At 48.2% G+C, this 19,558-nt stretch overlaps 2 protein-coding genes across 2 annotated transcripts in view; one reads left to right on the top strand and one right to left on the bottom strand.

Annotated features, from left to right (window-relative positions):
• RS1 (retinoschisin 1) overlaps positions 1 to 19,558 on the top strand; it is a 34,461-nt gene that overhangs the window by 9,812 nt on the left and 5,091 nt on the right. Inside the window, exons 2-5 of the mRNA XM_031005949.3 lie at positions 4,615 to 4,640; positions 5,524 to 5,629; positions 15,057 to 15,198; positions 17,760 to 17,955. Of these exons, the coding sequence (XP_030861809.1) occupies positions 4,615 to 4,640; positions 5,524 to 5,629; positions 15,057 to 15,198; positions 17,760 to 17,955 (470 nt within the window). The remainder of the gene's footprint in view (positions 1 to 4,614; positions 4,641 to 5,523; positions 5,630 to 15,056; positions 15,199 to 17,759; positions 17,956 to 19,558) is intronic.
• CDKL5 (cyclin dependent kinase like 5) overlaps positions 8,664 to 19,558 on the bottom strand; it is a 227,369-nt gene continuing 216,474 nt past the window's right edge. Inside the window, exons 19-21 of the mRNA XM_004063871.5 lie at positions 16,298 to 16,378; positions 11,660 to 11,842; positions 8,664 to 8,845 (exon numbers count right to left, since the gene is read on the bottom strand). Of these exons, the coding sequence (XP_004063919.2) occupies positions 8,733 to 8,845; positions 11,660 to 11,842; positions 16,298 to 16,378 (377 nt within the window). The 3' untranslated portion in view covers positions 8,664 to 8,732. The remainder of the gene's footprint in view (positions 8,846 to 11,659; positions 11,843 to 16,297; positions 16,379 to 19,558) is intronic.

Genomic DNA, 19,558 nt, shown 5'->3' with positions numbered 1-19,558 from the left:
TTGTTAACTTCCTCAGCCAGCACAGAGTCTGACATTGAGGGACTGTCTTTGTCTGTTTGAGAAGCTATAATAAAAATACCATAAACTAGGTGGCTTATAAACCACAGAAATTTATTTCTTACAATACTGGAGGCTGGGAAGTCCACGATCAAGGTGCCAGCAGATTTGGGTCTGGTGAGAGCCTGCTTCCTGCTTCATCCCTGGTACCTTCTTGCTGTGCCCTCCCATGGCGGAAGGGGCAAGCTAGTGATACTGGAGGGGGGCACCGCGTGGTCCCTGCCTCGGGCTCCACCCCCAGGCCTGTGCCCACGGACCTAGGTGAGGACAGGCACTCCTGCCTTCGTGCCCAAATGCTGCATTTCCCAAGACCACCCTGGCCCACCACGCCCCCATCCTGTGCCTATCAAAACTCCAAGACCCTAGCAGGCAGACACACAAGCGGCTGGATGTCGAGAGGAGCACATTGGCGGAAGAAGACACAAGTGGCTGGACTTGTGTCCAGCGTTGAGAGGAGTGCGCCGGCGGAAGAGCACACGATAGACGCCGGCAGCCCCAGGCCATCAACCAGCGGGGAACGAGGTGGAGTTTGGCCAGGCTGTCAGAGAAGAGTGGGGCCACCTACCAAGCCCGACTCCAGGAGAAAAGCATCTCCCTTCTGGCTCCCCTATCTGCTGAGAGCTCCTTCCACTCAATAAAACCTTGCACTCATTCTGCAAGCCCACGTGTGATCTGATTCTTCCGATACCCCAAGGCAAGAACCCTGAGATACAGAAAGCTTTCTGTCCCTGTGAGAAGGCAGGGAGATGAGTCTAATGGGGCTGACTAACACAAGCCGCCTACAGACGGCAAACTAAAAGAGCACTCTGTAACACACGCCTGCTGGGGCCTCAGCTGTAAACATTCACCCCTAGACACTGCCGTGGGTTTGGAGCCCCACAGCCTGCCCGTCTGTATGCTCCCCCAGAGGTTTGAGCAGCGGGGCACTGAAGAAGCGAACCACACCTCCCTTGCATGCCCTGAGATGGGGACAAGGGGACCTTTCCTGTTTCACTAGCTCCCTGGAGTCTCTTTTACACAGATACTAATCCCATGTATGAGGGCAAAGCCTAATCACCTCCCAAAGGCCCCACATCTTACTACTACCACATTGGTGATTGGGTTTCAACCTATGAATTTTGGGGGGACACTAACATTCACATCATAGCAGGGACTCTGGTGGCCTGCTACAAAGATGGCGCTCCCTAACCTTCATTGCTACTTGAGAAGATCAATTCTGCCCATAGCGGGTGAGTAACCAGTGGAACAAGGGCCCAGGAGAGACAGCAGTGTGGTGGCTGCAGGTGAGGGTGGCCCTGAATCTTCCTAGGCTAAGAGACATGTGCGCTTCACTCCCACTGCAGCCCCTGCATAGCCCATCGAAGTACTCACCATGGGCATGGTCCAGTGGCCTGTCTTCTCCTGGGTCCTCAAGCCCCTTGTGAGCAGAGAGTGAGGCTTCCATTTCAGAAGGCCCAGTCCTAGTATAGCGCCAGGCCTACAGTGGACACAAAAAAAGTGGTTGCAGAACAGGGAAATGTGTATTATTGAAATTCAAGCTTTTATAACTGTGATGATAAAGGCTTTGTGTGGTTTCTAAAAGCTTTTTGTGAGCATCAGATTCACTTTTTAAATAGCAAAGTGGTTAAAGGAGGGACTTTTATTTCCATTTTTTACACTCAGGTTTAGTCTGAAATTTTTTTATCATCAGAAAAGAAAGAAAGGTATTTGTTTTGTTCAAAATGTCTGGGAAGGCCGGGTGTGGTGGCTCACACCTGTAATCCCAGCACTTTCGGAGGACAAGGCAGGTGGATCACCTAAGGTCAGGAGTTCAAAACCAGCCTAGGCAACATGGCAAAACACAGTCTCTACTAAAAAATACAAACATTAGCCGGGCATGGTGGCTGTAATCCCAGCTACTCGGGAGGCTGAGGCAGGAGAACCGCTTGAACCCGGAAGGCAGAGGTTGCAGTGAGCCAGTCTCAAAAGAAAAAAAAACAAGTCTGGGAAATGGAGTTTTGGTGGTGTAGGGGAGAAAAAGTAAGCACTTTTCCTCACTTATCTCAAGGTTCATGGCTGAGATCCCTACGACAAAAGACAGATTAATGAGGGAAAACCATCCATACTTATTTAATAAGTTTTACATGGCACAGGAGCTTTCAGAGATGAAGACCCAACGAAACAGGAAGACCTGTGCATTTTCGTGGACAGTTGTGTGGAAATATGATTGGAGGATCAAAGGGTATGATCTAACGGTAATAAATGAGAAAAGCATAACAAGGCCTGTTTGTTCAGATTCGTGTTGGTGCCCCTGTGTGACATTCCTTCCCTCCGGGTATAGGGCAGGACACGTGTCAAATGAGGGGCTTCAGGGGAGAAGATTAGACTGACCTTCCTAGGTTTGATGGCCTGCTTCAGGGAAGAAGAGGTGAAAGGAATTCGATGGCCCATTTCAGGAGAGAAAGGGTCAAGGGCTGTTTTTGTTTCTATGGCCAGCTTCAGGAGGGAGGGGGCAGGAGCAGATCAGAGAGACCTTCCTGCTTCTGCAGTTTTCTCAGTTTCCTTGTGTGTCCAGGTGCCATATTTGGTGGTAGCGTTTCCTGCACCCCATCAGTGCTTTAAACCAGCAGTGTCCAATGCAACCTTCTGCGATGATAGAAACGTTCTGTATCTTCTTAGCCAGTACGGTAGCCACTAGTTTCATGTGGCTCTGAAGCACTTGAAATGTGGCTGGTTTGACTGAAGAATTGAACTTTTTATTTTGATAATTTTAATTAATTTATTTTATTTTTTGAGACAGAGTCTCACTCTGTTGCCCAGACTGGAGTGCAGTGGTGCAATATCGGCTCACTGCAACCCGGGTTTCAAGTGATTCTCCTGCCTCAGCCTCCCAAGTGGCTGGGATTACAGGTGCCTGCCACAAAGCCCAGCTGATTTTTGTATTTTTAGTAGAGACAGGGTTTCAGCATGCTGGCCAGGCTGGTCTCGAACTCCTGACCTCAAGTGATCGGCCTGTCTCAGCCTCCCAAAGTGCTAGGATTACAGGCATGAGCTACCTCGCCCGGCCAATTTTAATTAATTTAAATTCCAATACCACATGGGACTAGTCATGACTACATTGGACAGTGAAGCTTTAAACAATCAGTTTCTGCTAATATATGCAAACTCTTTACCTGCTAAAGTGTGAATTCATTCTCTTTATTCATGCTTCTATAAAGAGAGCTTATATGTCAGTTTTACATTAAATTTTGCACACTTTCAATTTTCCCACATTATGTATATGGTACTTATACTTTGTGGTTTGATATTTCCTGTACATTATAGACAAACCTATAAAATAATTTCTAAACAATGTCTTAATCTTAAATCACCTAATTGTGGCACAGTGAGGGAACTGGGAATCAACTCCTGAATAGCACATTGGGCAGACACAAGGGATGATGATGATGATGATGATGATGAAGATTTAATAAAAGAGAAACCTTGGGCCGGGCATGGTGGCTCACGCCTGTAACCCCAGCACTTTGGGAGGCTGAGGCAGGAGTATCACCTGAGGTCAGGAGTTCAAGACCAGCCTGGCCAACATAGCAAAACCCTGTCTCTATTAAAAATACAAAAAATTAGCCAGGTGTGGTGGCATGCACCTGTAATCCCAGCTACTTAGGAGGCTGAGGCAGGAGAACTGCTTGAACCCAGGAGGAGGAGGTTGCAGTGAGCCGAGATCACGCCATTGTACTCCAGCCTGGGCAACAAGAGTGAAACTCCATCTCAAAAAAGAAAGAAAGAAAGAAAAAAAACACAGAAAAACTTCACACTGCTAGGGTTAAATGAAAGGGAAAGCAGGATACAACACTGTTTAGATAGTAAGTTCTCAAATATATTTAAAAATACACATAGAAAAATGACGGGAAATGACGGGAAATATTTATACTAAAATGTTAACAGTGTTGGCTTTGGTGGTAACAAATACAGGTGTTTTCCTCTCCCTGCCCTGTCCACTTTGCTACATTAATGTAGTTTCCAAAATTCTATAACAAACAAAAATAATGATTATCTTTTTTTTTGTCTGTTTTTGAGACAGAGTCTTACTCTGTCGCCCAGGCTGGAGTGCAGTGGAGCGATCTTGGCTCACTGCAACCTCCGCCTCCCAGGTTCAAACGATTCTCCTGCCTCAGCCTCCTGAGTAGCTGGGATTATAGGCGCATGCCACCATGCCCAGCTAATTTTTGTATTTTTTGTAGAGACGGGGTTTTGTCATGGTGCCCAGGCTGGTCTCGAACTCCTGGCCTAAGTGTTAGGCCCGCCTCGGCCTCCCAAAGTGCTGGGATTACAGGTGTGAGCCGCTGCACCGGCCCTATAATGATGATCTTGTTCTTTCTGTTTAATTTTACCGTCCCTAGCTTCTTAGCATCTGCGGATGTTTTTCCTGGCAGATATTTACTTACCATGACTTCTTCCAGAAGGGGTGTTGGTAGCTTTCATGTGACTATTTCTATTTCACTTTTCCATGTAACGAGTGATGCTGTTGGATTTCTCTTTCATTAATTAGATTTTTTCTGTCTCATCCTTTTGCTTTAGCCACATTGGGATTATCGTCTACCGAGGTATGTAACAGTAAGAAGGCTGTAATGTACATGCATAGTTCTTTTGAAAATTTTCCTAGCCAAAAATAACATAGAGGACTATCACTTTGTTTTTAAATGTATTTTGAAATATATTTTGGCTGGGCATCGTGGCTCATGCCTGTAATCCCAACACTTTGGGAGGCCGAGGCAAGCAGATCACTTGAGGTCAGGAGTTCGAGACCAGCCTCGCCAACATGGTGAAACCCTGTCTCCACTTTAAAAATACAAAAATTAGCCAGGTGTAGTGGTGCATACCTGTAATCCTAGCTACTTGGGAGGCTGAGGCAAGAGAATCGCTTGAACCCAGGAGGCAGAGGCTGCAGTGAGCTGAGATCACACCACTGCACTCCAGCCTGGGCGACAAAGCGAGACTCTGTCTCAAAAAAAAAAAAAAAAAAAAAAAATATTTTTTTTGGTGATGGTGACTGTAGCACATTTGACCTAGGCAATCTCCACGATTGGTGTTTGAATGAGAGAATGCAAGTAAAACAGGTCTTCAATCAGATGGCACAATCTTGAATCTATCTCCACATAGGAACTTCCAGGGGATGTGAAGAGTCTAAACTTGGATTGGGACTCCCCAAACTCCTGAAGATAACTATAATGGGGTGAACGGTGCCCTCTAGATGGTTGTATCTGTGAGATTATTAGTTGGTCGCCCAGGGTGGCAGACATTTTACTTATTTAGAATGGAAGATGAGTGGTAGCTGTGTGTATTAAGGCTGGATTAATAGCTCAATTTGGCCATTGTAGCAAAGCTGCTATAGACGATGCATAAGGACTGAGTGTGATCACTCCGTGGGGGCAACCACAGTTGCCTTTGACCGTGACTTTTCTGCCCTGCCTCTCTGGTTGGCTGCAGGATGAAGGCGAGGACCCCTGGTACCAAAAAGCATGCAAGTGCGATTGCCAAGGAGGACCCAATGCTCTGTGGTCTGCAGGTGCCACCTCCTTGGACTGTATACCAGGTGAGTATCCCCTGTCCTTGGGATGGAACAGTCATTGGGAACACCCCATTTCTCTTCCTTTTTCCCACTCGGCTGAATTAACCCCCTGAACGCTACCCCCATCTTTAGAATGAAAGATGAGTGGTAGCTGTGTGTATTTATTACTATTTATTACTATTAGTAAGCCTATGTTAATGCGGGTTTTCTCCGGTTGGCCTCTGAGCTTCAAATCTCACAATGGCCCCTGCTTCAACACATGGCGTGATGTCAGTGTTCAGAAACAGCTCCCTAGATCTCCGTGTCTCCAGGCTGGGATAGTACGATGGGATCTAACTTTCAATGAAATCGATGAATGAGACTGATTGAAAATAAATTAATGGGAGGACCGGCACAGTGGCCCACGCCTGTAATCCCAGCACTTTGGGAGACTGAGGCGGGTGGACTGCTTGAGCTCAGGAGTTTGAGACTCTCCTGGGCAACATGGTGAAACCTTGTCTTTACTAAGAATACAAAAGTTATCCGGGTGTGGTGGCTTGCACCTGTGGTCCCAGCTATTCAGGAGGCTGAGGTGGGAGGATTGCTTGAACCCGGGAGGCGGAGGTTGCAGCGAGCAGTGATCGTACCACTGCACTCTGGCCTGGGTGACAGAGCGAGAGGCTGTCTCAAAAAAAAAAAAAAAAAAAAAGGAAAAGAAAAGAAAAGAAATTAATGCTAGGCAGCTTGGAATTTTGAAAAGAGCACAGGCTCTAGAGCCAGGAAGATGAGGGCTGGAATCCTGGCTGTGTCACATCTGAACTCTGGGACTGCCACTTTTTTCCTTGTCTGTCCAATGGAGGTGATGATAGCACCATGCCTGGATACTGCTTGCTCACCAAACAGCCATGTGCTTCCCTCCCATTGCCCAGCCCCCTTGTAATTAATCAGGTGGTGCCATCCAAACAGCTACAGCCAAGGTGAGCAGGCCACTTTGAAAATGGCACTGAAGGGCTGGCACTCAACTCTCCAGCTCTCCCTTTCCTGCTGTGAAGCCACCTGTTGAGATAGTGGCTTTTTCTGCAACCTGGTCTCAGGCTGATCACGTGGAGCAGAACTCCCTGCCTACCCACGGTAGACCAGTTGCCTGAGTGAAAAATAAACCTGTGTTTTGTGGAGCCTCTGAAATTTCCAGGCCAATTTGTTCTGCAGCTGATGTAGCCTGTGTCTAAGACAGGGGCCAGCAAACTTTGTAAAGGAGGAGAGAGGAAATATTTGTGGCTTTGTGGACCAAATAATCTGTCACAACTAGTCCATTCTGCTCTTGTCTTGGAAAGCAGCCATAAACAATATGTAAATGCTCAAGCATGGCTGGGTTCCAATAAAACTTTATTTACAAAACAAGCAGAGTGCCAGATGTGGCCCATGGGTCATAGTTTGTTGACCTCTGCTCTACGGGGTTGTCAACAAGGAATAAATAAGATGAGGCATTAAAGCAGCCTGTGGGGTACTAGGACACTGTTGAATAAAGGTTGGTTTCTTTCCTACCAGCCTCCTAAGAGCTCACACACTGAGGAGGGAGGGAGCAGATCCAATTTTCAGAGGCTTGGGCAGTCCCTGCAAATATTTGCAATGCTTAAATCCTTTCCATGCTCAGAGCTTGTTTTGCATGAAACCGGCCTTGCTGCCTCTCCAGGGTTATGATGGTATTGTGCCACTTCATTTACTTTACACAATTGCCTAATAATAGCTTCACAAGAGACAGGTTTGTGTGTCTGTGTGTGAGGCTCTTTTCATTATTTCATTAAATTTGCATTAAAAAAGCAAATTGCAATGTGTGTGTGGGAGGGTAGGGTACAATGGTTTCTACTGCGTGATTTTCCTATTTTCTGAAGGGGAAGTCATTTCTGAACTAAGTTTGTTTTCCAAGGGAACTGTGGGGTCCCAATCGTGAGGAAAACGGTGGGCTTTTCCTAACGGACATCCCCTCAGGCTCCATGGCATGAGCTCATGCAGCCATTAAATGTTGGTATGATTGGCTCAGTCAATACTGACGCACCCTCATTAATAATCCATTTATAACTCAATTCACCCATCTTTCAACATGTGCCTATGATGTGTCAGGCACTGATAAGGAGACAGAAATGAAGGCATTGTCTCCACCTTAGAGAAATTTACCATTCAGTGGTAACGAATGTTCTTTTCACTAGAGACATGAGACCTCCTGGAATTCCATTTCAAGTAAGTTCTGTCTAAGAAGAAATTGAAAAGACATTGTTTATGTGGATTGGCTTCATCGACCCAATCTACTTTGATACTTCAAGAAAGGGCCATGTGCAGCCTGGGCAACATGACGAAACCCCTTCTCTAGATGGGGGGGCACGGTGGCATGTGCCTGTAGTCCCAGCTACTCGGGAGGCCAAGGTGGGAAGATCGCTTGAGCTCTGGAGGTTGAGGCTGCAGTGAGCCATAGTCGTACCACTGCACTCCAGCCTGGGCAACAGACAGAGACCCTGTCCCCCCCACCAAAAAAAAAAAAAGAGAAAGAGAAGAGTCATGTGTTTGAGGGATGTGATATTGACCCTGATCCCCAAAGCTGTCTCCCCTACACAGCTGTCATGAGCTTGAAGTTCTAAAATTAGAAATTCTTTTAGCTTAAGTGTTCTCCTCTCTCCACTGTTTTTTGGGTTTTGTTCTTTTTTTATTTTTATTTTTTTATTTTTTTTTTGAGACGGAATCTCACTCTGTCTCCCAGGCTGGAGTACAGTAGCGTGATCTCGGCTCACTGCAACCCCCACCTCCCAGGTTCAAACAATTCTCCTGCCTCAGCCTCCCGAGTAGCTGGGACTACAGGTGCACACCACCACGCCCGGCTAATTTTTTGTATTTTAGTAGAGACGGGGTTTCACCATGTTGCCCAGGCTGGTCTCGAACTCCTGAGCTCAGGCAATGCACCCGCTCGGCCTCCCAAAGTGCTGGGATTACAGGCGTGAGCCACTGCACCTGGCCCTGGTTTTTGTTCTTAACAACACAGATATTTTCAGAAAGGAAAACTCAACCTCAGCGTTAATGGTTGATTCACTGGTGTTAATTGGTTCTTCCATGAGAGAGGTGATCCAGGGCATTGGGACCAGCCGCAGGCTTGCAGAAGTCACTTGCCCGTCAGTGCCACATTCTCATGGTATGTCAGGAGCGCAGCTTGGTTTACCTGGGCCCTGTGAATCAGGGCTTCCCTCATAACGTGTCTCACGAAGAAAGAGAACCCTGGAAAGCACAGAAGGACAGCGGGGTCACTCAGAGCTGCCAGGAGCGCTAGCAGGTGCACTCTGGCTAATGCCCGGGCCCCCCACGGAGCAGAAGGCCACATGCATTCTGGCCTCCTAATCTTCACTTTAATGCTATTAAAAATACTAAAAGCTCTGTCTTTTCCACCGTTGAGCCAAGATTACCCCGGCACTCTGAGAGCAAAAAATAGGGTAGGGAAATTATCAAAAGTATAAGAAATCTACTGGTTTGCTAATGGTTCATTTTGATTCTAGATTTTCTATTCTATATGATGCTTGAGCTTATGATCCATTCTTCCAGAAATATTATTCTACATATTTTCTTCTGTACTCTACTATATTGTCACATATATTCAAGTCTAATATCTATGCATAACACTATTCACATCTGTCTGGAATCTTGTGTTAAGAAAGTCCCTGAATTCTGTGTTTCTTTAGATCTGCATTCTTTATAAGCCTGCCTACAAACTCAGAAAGTAGCCACTAAAGTAAAAAGGCTAGAATATGAAATATACACAGCCTTGGGCTGGTAACATATTGCAAATATGCCTTTATCTATCTCATGATCACATCATGGCTCAGAAGAGCCATTTGAGCCACAGAAGATGTAGGCTTTTCCCTAAGGGTGAAATGAGTATAGAAACAGGTCTAATAGCTGCAACAACAAAGTGACACTGGGTGGAAAACTCGGGAAGGTCATATTCTGTGTGTGTCTGCTAAGGATCCCCTTAGTTTTTTTTTTTGAAATGGAGTCTGGCTCTGTTGCCCAAGCTGGAGTGCAGTGGCACGATCTTGGCTCACTACAAGCTCTGCCTCCTGGGTTCAAGCGATTCTCCTGTTTCAGCCTCCCAAGTACCTGGGATTACAGGTGCCAACCACTGCGCTCGGCTAATTTTTGTATTTTTAGTAGAGATGGGGTTTCACCATGTTGGCCAGGCTGGTCTTGAACTCCTGACCTCAAGTGATCCTCCCGCCTCAGCCTCCCAAAGTGCTGGGATTACAGGCGTGAGCCACTGCACCCAGCCTTGGATCCCCTTAATTCTTTCACAACACTATTTATGTTGCCTTCTAGCATCTACTCAATTTATGGTTTCTTTTGATTAGGCCAGAGATCGCAGTCAGCATCTACTTCTTCCCTGAGGCCTCTGCTGCCTGTTTCGAAATGCCATTTCCTATGCTTGTCCCCAGTGGCCACCCAAGATGGGGCGACGGTGTGTGTTCATTCATCTCTCCATCCATCTGTCCAGTCAATACCTAGAGAGTGCCCAGCACCTGTGGGCATTCTGCTCAGCTAGGGGGAGAATGGGGAGGGAGGCGGGCAAGGGGAGATGGCAGTGAAGTATGCCTGAGGAGGAGGGGTGCGTGACAGGTGTGGAGGGTGCTGGGGAGGTAGCACCTGGGGCCCCTCAGCCAGCTCAGGGCGGGCAGAGATCTGAAGGCTGAGGCATGGGGGGCCAGGCGGAGGGGTGTGGATGGGAGGGTATGGCCTCAGGGAAGGGCTGCAGGCCACATGTGGACCTGAAAAGAGCTCAACCAGGCCCACAGAAGGAAGAGGAAGGGGGAAGAAGAAGTCAGGAAAAATCACAATAAGAGAACTGGAGTGTGCTCGTCTTCAGGACACACACAGTGTGGAGAATGTCACATTTTCTATTTTTCCATGTTAGAAGAAATCCAGCCGGAGTGCCCCCTTGTAATGGCCTGTGAGGAGTCTGCAGACAGGATTTTTGAAGGTCTTTTCTCCCCATTTAGACTACATGAACCCCCCCACGAGCTTGCGAGGGCAGGCTGGCCACAGCCCCATTGGAAGGCAGACGTCTCATGGGTGGCTCCTCTCCCTCTGAGCCATACTCAGTCCGAGGGACCTTCCCAAGTTTTCTGAGCGTGCCCAGAGCTTAGGGCTCCCAAGCCCATCCCAGTCCAGCCCCTCAGGGGAATCAGGTCCCTCTCTGCTGCGCTCAGGCCCTCACCACATCCCTGCTACTTTAGCTGGGGCTGTGACCTCCTTCTCTTGGGCAATGCGCTAATTCCTGGTGAGGCCTAGATCTTCCAGGTCCATAAGCTTAAGGGATGCTGTCGACAAGTTTCTCTCTCACATCCCTCTCTGTCTCTCTGTCTCTCTCTCTCTCTCTCTCTCTCACACACACACACACACACACACACACACACTTGCTCCTGCCTAGGGCAAGGACAGCCGAAACCATTCATTAGTCACATGAAGCTGGCCTCATTCTCTGGAGGGTGTGGTGGGGGGTGCGGTGGTGGGGGGACGGGGAGGGTAATGGGGACAGAACAGAGTAGGATAGAGGGGCAATGGATTTCCTCCCTATTAAGTCTTTGCCAGAAAAACATGCAAAATTCAAGAAGGTTATCAATGTAGTCTCACAAATTCACCTCCACCAATGTCATGCACCTGCTGCTTTTTGGCAAGACGCTGTGCTCTACGAACTCTGCAATCTCCAAATAGTTTCACTCAATCTTACAGCAATTTTATGAAGACAGGTACTACATCATGCCCCCATTTCACAAATGAGGAGACTGAGACCCAGAGAGGTTAAGCAACTGGCCTGCGCTCACGCTGAGAGGGTGGGCCCCTACCCCAGGTGTCATTGGCTGGACGCAGGCCTGCTTGACCTTGACTGCCCATTACAATCACCTGCAGCTTTGTCCCCATGCCCAGGCCAATGATGTCAGAATCCCTGGGGGTGTGGCCTGAACATCTGCATTTCTACAGCTCCTCGGGCAATTCCGAGGTACAGCCCAGGCTGAGCCCCACCGGTCTAGAGTCTCTGCTTACCGGATTGCTGGGTTGGGCAGCTGAAAGCATCAGTGCCTCGGACCTGGAGTGTCGGGCACATGGAAGTGCCTCGGACCTGGAGTACTGGATAGGGAGCAGGACTGGAGGTTGGACGATGAAGGGCTCGGTTTGGGACACACGGAGTGTGAGGCTTCTTTGGGTCACCACAGCGGAAGTATTCTCCTGGAAAATATTCAGAGGGCAGTGGAATGAAGCTTGGGGCCCGGGAGTCAGGCATCGGCTCCCAGACACCAGCTGAAGCCAAGGTGACAGTGAGAGCGTCACCTTCCCTGGGGAGTAAGTACAGCATCCACGTCTGGACACGTGGGTCTTTAGATCGCAGAGTGAGCCACACATTCTCTGCTGCCTGGACAGGCCCTCCCAGGCTGTCAAGGCCATTGGCCCTGGCCAGGTACCCCTGCAGGGCTACAGACCGCTCTGGAGTGTTAGATGAGCTATTTGGGAAGAAATGGCAAAAGAGATGTGAAGGGGAAACAGATGAAGAAGAGCAAAGTGCCAAGAATAAGGTGACTGGGAGAGGTGGCACTGGCTTTTTCCCTTCCCCTCTGCCTACTCTCTCAGAGCTAGTAGCCCTGAGCGGGGTGGTGGCGGGGGGTGGGGTGGAAAAAAAAAGGAGGTTCAGTCATCAAATGCTCAAAGTGGAGGGGCCTCAGAGACACCCAAGGTTAGAATTTTGCCCATGAAAAATCCCTGCCACCTGGCCTTGTGCCCCTCCCCCTGATCGCTCGGGCTTGTCTTCCCAGCTGGAGGGGTGTCGCGGGGGCGGAGGAGCCCTGGAGTCCGCAGGCACTCGGTCCTCGGGATCCCCAGCCCACAGAAAGAATGTCTTCCCTGGCAGGCCAAGGTCTTCAAAGTGCACTTTCAAAAGTGGGCTTGTTAAAAATGCAATTGCTCTGGGGTGGAGTCCTGGAAACTGCATTCTTGAGTACTTGAGTACTCAATAAACTACAAATTCTGTGCCCTCACCCTCAGACCCACAGAGCTGCAGATACTAGTGAGATCAGGCCTATTCCTTTGGTGCATTGGGGCAGAAAGGAAGTTAAGCCTCCCTGGCCAGAGGTCTGAAGCTGGCCTGTTTTTAGCCTCTGGGGACAGGGCATGGCCGTCTCTGCAAGCATGTTTCATTCAACTTTACTGGCTTTTGAAAAATTCTCCAGAGAGACTTCAGCCCTCGTTTTACTGTTACAGGTAATGTACCTCAGTTAAATATGTTCAGCCCTTCAACCTGAACTCAGATTTACAGATGGAGAAAATACTATGATTTGCCTTAATTGCAGTTTATCATTCGTCATCAGCAAACTAGGAGAATGAGGTGGGAGGATCGCTTGAGCCCAGGACTTAGAGTTGCAGAGAGCTATGACTGCACCACAGCACTCCAGCCTGTGCGACACAGCGAGACCAGGTCTCTAACCAAAAAAGGAAAATATATTTGCCATTTGTTTTCTGTAGAAATTCAGTTAGGAACTGGGTTTGGTTATAAGCACAAGATCCCCTAAATACTGGCTTATTGATTTAGGAGTTTTAACTCACATGGTAAAAAAAATTAGGGGTAGGGAGTTATAATACTTAAGGTTATCAAGGCTAAGGTCTCTGCAGTTTTTTTGTTTGTTTGTTTGTTTGTTTGTTTTTGAGACAGGGTCTATCACCCAGGCTGGAATGCAGTGGTGTGATCATGGCTCACTGCAGCCACAGACTCCTAGGCTCAAGCAATCCTCCTCCCTCAGCCTCCCCGGTAGCTGGGACTATAGACGTGAGCCACGAGATGGGGTCTCCCTATGTTGCCCCAGGCTGGTCTTGAACTCCTGGGCTCAAGTGATCCTCCCAAAGCACTGGGATTACAGGCATGAGCCACTGCACTCAGCCTCTGCAGTTCTCTTGGCCTTACTCACATGGTGCAAGATGGTTACTGTCACACCAACTATCAGATGTGATCTAGGCAACAGGAAGAAAGAAGGGGCAAGCAAAACCTGACCAGAAATCCCAGCAGGCAGTCTTTATGTCTCACTCGTCAGAAGTTATGTCACGTGGGTACTTCTAACTGCAAAGGAGGCTGGGAAAGGCCCTTTATTCAGCTGGCTACATTGCTGCTCCCAATAAAAGGAGAGCTCTTTAGTCAAAAAGAAGGGGAGGCTGGGTGTGATGGCTCACACCTGTAATCCCCAGTGCCTTGGGAGGCCGAGGCAGGTAGATCCCTTGAGCCCAGGAGTTCAAGACCAGCCTGGGGAACATGGCAAAATCCTGTCTCTACAAAAAATACAAAAATTAGCTGGGTGTGGTGGTGTGCACCTGTGGTCCCAGCTACTCAGAAGGCTGAGGTGGCAGGATCGCTTGAGCCCAGGAGGCAGAGGTTGCAGTGGGCTGACATAGCAACACTGCACTGCAGCCTAGGACAGGGCGAGACCCTGTCTCAAAAGAAAAAAAAAGAAGAAGAAGAAGAAGGGGAGAATGAATGAATACTGGGTTGAAAATTGGCAGCCTCTGACCAGGTAACTCGACACTGTGCCTGCGACTGCAGGCACCACCTCGGCTCACTGAAACCTCCGCCTCCCGGGTTCAAGCGATTCTCCTGCCTCAGCCTCCCGAGTAGCTGGGATTACAGGCATGAGCCACCGCGCCCAGCCTCAATACTGTTTTTACTGTGAGGGGACATACAGACGAGAGGAAGGGGGAGACAATCAACACAGAAGAACCACCTTTGGGTACTACCACTGGGAAAAAGCAGTTCCTTTTAGCTGTTTCTCACTCAACAGTCCCCCAAGCACATTTCACCCATTTTTTTTTTTTCATTAGACTGGTGAGAAAACTACAATTTACAAGTAGGAAGTCATTCTCTATATCTCAATATGTCATTGCCCTTCTTGCCTCTCACTGTGGTTTTGTCCCTATAATTGGCATGATCTGCTGCCCAAGGACAACGAGAGACCTGACGTCATGAGGCAGGATGGCTAAATCTGTGTTAATGGGGGAAATAAAGATGTATGGCATTTAAATATGGTATTTCACTGTGCACCTCTTGGTTTTTAGATCTCTAAGTTGGTGGAGGAGGTGAAGTATTTCTCAAAATTCCACACACCCCTTGTGAAGTTGCCATAGAGCCACTTCCCTCTGCTTTTACAAAGGCTGTGAGTCTCTATGGCAATTCCTTACAAAGGCTGTGAGTCTCTATGGCAATTCCTTTACTTCATCCTTCATTCCTTTCTTGCGTGAGTAGTGAACCGTTGAAGACCCAGCTGTACCCATTGTGAACCACAGAGACAGGTAAAGCCTTCTCCGTCTCCGAAGCGCAAAGCAGATGGGTTTGTTTTGTTATTTCAGTCACCTGGTGCTTGTTGAGTATTGAGATATGTGTGAATGTGAATTCTTTTTCCTTTCCCAGAATGCCCATATCACAAGCCTCTGGGTTTCGAGTCAGGGGAGGTCACACCGGACCAGATCACCTGCTCTAACCCGGAGCAGTATGTGGGCTGGTATTCCTCGTGGACTGCAAACAAGGCCCGGCTCAACAGTCAAGGCTTTGGGTAAGCAGGGCCCGGGGATTTTTTTTCATGTGCTTTTAAAAAAAAAATAGGCCTCTCTACCAGCGTGGCCAACACAGTGAAACCCCGTCTCTACTAAAAATACAAAAAATTAACTGGCGTGGTGGCACGTGCCTGTAATCCCAGCTACTCAGGAGGCTGAGGCAGGAGAATTGCTTGAACCTGGGAAGCAGAGGTTACGGTGAGCTGAGATCACACCACTGCACTACAGCCTGGGCGACAGAGTGAGACCCTGTCTCAAAAAAGAAAAAAAAATAGGCCTCTCTAATAAACAAATGACACAGAATGTACTTATGAGTGCTGGGGGAGAGATGAAGGAAGAAAGACCTCATCCATGCAGCCAGGGAAGGCTTTCTAAGGAAAACATATTTGACCTGTGGCTTGAAGTTGGCCAGGTGAGGGAGGGGAAGAGGCGTGGGGTACAGCAGGTGCAAAAGCCCTGAGTTGGGATGATACCTCCAGGGTGTGCATGGGGAACATAAGCAGGGCAGCAAGGCTGAAGCACAAGTGAGACAAGGTGGAGAGGCAAGCAGAGGTCAGATGGTGCAGGACCTTAGAAGTCACGTTAATGACTGTGGTCCGTACTGTAGGGATAATGGGAGGACCCTGAGTGCGTATTAGTTAGCATACAGGTTCATGCTGTTGTAACAAAGAGCACCAAAGTACAGTGACTTAATGTAGAAGTGTGTTTTTTGCTCACTTAAAAGTTCCATTCATTTGCCAGGCACAGTGGCTTACGCCTGTAATCCTAGCACTTTGGGAGGCCGAGGGGGGGCAGATTACCTGAGGTCAGGAGTTCAAGACCAGCTTAGCCAACATGGTGAAACCTCATCTCTACTAAAAATACAAAAATTAGCCGGGCATGGTGGCAGATGGCTATAATCCCAGCTACTTGGGAGGCTGAGGCAGGAGAATCACTTGAACCTGGGAGGCAGAGGTTGCAGTGAGCCGAGATTGTGTGCCACTGCACACCAGCCTGGGCGACAGGCAAGACTCTGTCTCAGAAAGGAAAAAAAAAAGTTTCATTCAGTAGTCTAGGGTCGTTATGGCAGCTTGATGGCATGCGGGGCCCAGACTCTACCTTGTTCTGTCATCCTTAACATGAAGCGTCTATCTTGGGGTCCAGAATGGTGTCTCTGTCTTCTGCCATCACATCCACCTTCTAGTTAGTGGGGAGAAACAAAAGAGCAGTAGAGTGCGCATGACTTGCCTTTAAGAACACAAACATATTCTATTGGCCACTTCTGCCCACATCCCATTGACCAGAGTTTGGTTAGGGGGCCCCATCTAGTTGCAAGGGAGACTAGGAAATGCCATCTTAGCCAGATGGCCATTTGCCCAGATGAAACTCAGGGGTTCTATTACCAAATGAGGATGGGAAGGGAGTATCGGGTGATAATTAGCAGACTCTGCCGGATAAAGATTTTAAGTCGAAGAGTATCGCAAGCACATTTGTGTTTTAAGAAAAGTTCTCTGGTTCCTGTGGGGCCAGAGCAATCCAGGGAGAGTAGTTGAGGTGTGGGAAGAAAGAGGGGGACACGGGCTAGAGTGGTGGCGGTGGAGACCAACAGAAGTAGAAGAATTTGAGGCACTTGGAGATGGAGCCAATAGATAGATTGGGCACTGGAGGTGGAGAGGAGGGGCCCAGGATGGTTCTCAGGTGGCCGGCATGGACACATGCGAGGATGGGGTTAACTCTGAGACGTGGGGTCTGAAAGCAGGGTGGGGTGGGGGCACTTAGGGGCTCACACTGGGACGTGTTTCATCTGAGATGCTGAGAGGCATACAGAAGTCCTCTAGCTGGCAACTGAACTCTCTGGATTTGGGATTTAGAAAAGGTGTGGGATAGAAGTGAAAAGTCAGGAGCCACCCAAGGAATAAGTCTGGAAAAGGAAGAGAAGGTGGCCCAGGGCTTAAGTCCTACAAAGCTAATTAAAATACACACTAAAAGGAAAAAAGGAGGTGGCAGGGGGAACTACTATAGGTTTCCACGATTTATGAGGAATGTAGCTAAAAAAACAACTTAGTTGCTTCAACGGTTATCTGGCTTGACACTTGTCAAAGCCCTTCTAGATCCACATGGGTCGGTGCTCTGCACGAGGCAGGAATGTCACCAACCGAGGGAAACACAAATAGGTGTGAAGAGAGTGAAATGCGCAGAAAGGTTCACCCTGGAAGTCTCAAGCAGAGGGCAGGGGCTGGTGGTCTAACAGCCATGCACCTGCGTGTTTTGCAGACAGACATGCTCAACCACTCCCAAAGGCAATTTCAGCCACACTCTGAGGCATTTCTTTGACAAATTAGTCGAATCTGGAAATCTTTTCTTGGGAGGTGGAGATGCAGGGAGAGGGAGAATGAGATGCAAGTTAAGTATAACGGAAGCTGGCCATTCCTAGGAGACAAGGCTCAGACTGCAGCCCAGACTGCCTGAGCTTGGCAGGGGGCTCTTTGGATGCTGGCATCCCCTCGAGAGCCAGCACCTGCGGGCTTTTTGCAGACATGCACAGGGGGAGTCTCTCGGTGACTCGGTATGTTCTCGGCAGGTGCGCCTGGCTCTCCAAGTTCCAGGACAGTAGCCAGTGGTTACAGATAGATCTGAAGGAGATCAAAGTGATTTCAGGGATCCTCACCCAGGGGCGCTGTGACATCGATGAGTGGATGACCAAGTACAGCGTGCAGTACAGGACCGATGAGCGCCTGAACTGGATTTACTACAAGGACCAGACTGGAAACAACCGGGTAAGTTGGGCTTATCCCAAACCAACTTCAGCTCGCACCCTCTGGGACTTCCCCTCCTGTCCCCGTGCTCCTGTCACTGCCCTCTGTCAGAGCACCGACTCCACAGCACAGTGGATCATCTGCGCTTTCCCCCACAATGTGCTGTGCTCTCTTTCCTGGGCTTGCTTTGGTGCCCAGCACAGTTTGTTTGCGAATGAATGCTATTCTTGAGCTCAAAAAAAAATTTGTCTGAGTTTCCATATCAGCATGCAGTTGCCTGAACTCTTAAGACTGACCATTTGGACTATTTCAACTCACTGGATCATTGAATGCACTTTGCTTCATGGGTATGGTCTGATGTTATTGATGTGGGTAGAGAATCATCCATTTATATAGATGTGGCCTCTCCTATTGTTTGAGACTGACAGAGGGGAGCCTTTTGAGAACCTAGCAAGTTACTCATTAGCCAAATGGTTAAAAGGACTTCACCAGCACAAACACAGATGAACTTAAACCTTTGGGCAACTCTACATCCTATTAATCTTTGTGGATCGAGACAGAAGTCTTCTTCACCATTGACTAAACGCAGTAGACTCCTGACTATATATATATATTTGCTATGAATAAAAATGAATTAAAAACTCCCTAGCTCTTTGGAAATGGTAAACATCCTTTTGCCTAAGAGTAAGGAGTTCCCCAGGCTAATTTCAACATTTAATCAGGTTAAGTAGACATGTACAGCTGAGATTCAGAAGGCTTTGTAAGTCTCTGATGACAATTTGTACGGCCAAGACGTTCATGGGTTGTTTCAAGGAGTTTGAACACAATAGGAAAAACCATCTTGATACTTGGACATTTAGTTTCATTTTTATTCTTATTAGCTGGCCTCTCCAAAAGACATGAGAAGTTTTTCAAGCCCTGTGCTTCTGAAGGCCTTGAAGGTTCTTTGCAAAGAGGCACTTCACCCCTGCACTTGTGCAATCTGGTGGAGCCTGTTCCACCCTCCCCTCTCTTCACCTGGCTCCTGACTTGAATAGGCTCAAACACAAACTGCAATACAGAGGGTGGTGTGGGGCGGTGCCACTGCGGAGAAAGGCAAGAACATGGCAGACCAGGCCCTTCCCGTTTTGTGGATGGATGGGGCCAAATGCAACAGCCAGATATTTTCAGGAGATAATCCCAGAAGGAAATGAAATGTCCTAGTGGCATCAGGCAGAGCACCATGACTTTGGTAAGAGGGCAAAGAATGATTTCTTTGGAAATAGCGTCAAACACCCACAGCATGTTTTTATGTTACATCCTTAAAAACACTAAGCAAACCCCCTTTCTCTTTACTCTGGCATCACCCTCCCCTTTCCAGAATCTTCCTTCGAGTTTTTATGTCTTTTTGTTTTGTTTTGAGATGGAGTCTCACTCTGTTGCCCAGGCTGGAGTGCAACGGTGTGATCTCAGCTCACTGTAACCTCCGCCTCCCGGGTTCAAGTAATTCTCCTGCCTCCGCCTCCAGAGTAGCTGGGATTACAGGCACCTGCCACTGCGCCTGGCTAATTTTTTTGTATTTTTAGTAGAGACGGGGTTTCACTGTGTGTTGGCCAGGCTGGTCTCAAACTCCTGACCTCAAACG

This window comes from Gorilla gorilla, chromosome X (assembly GCF_029281585.2).
Source record: "Gorilla gorilla gorilla isolate KB3781 chromosome X, NHGRI_mGorGor1-v2.1_pri, whole genome shotgun sequence".
NCBI lineage: Eukaryota > Metazoa > Chordata > Mammalia > Primates > Hominidae > Gorilla > Gorilla gorilla.
Note: the sequence above shows the minus strand (reverse complement) of the source record. Positions and strands in the feature narration are given on the sequence as shown.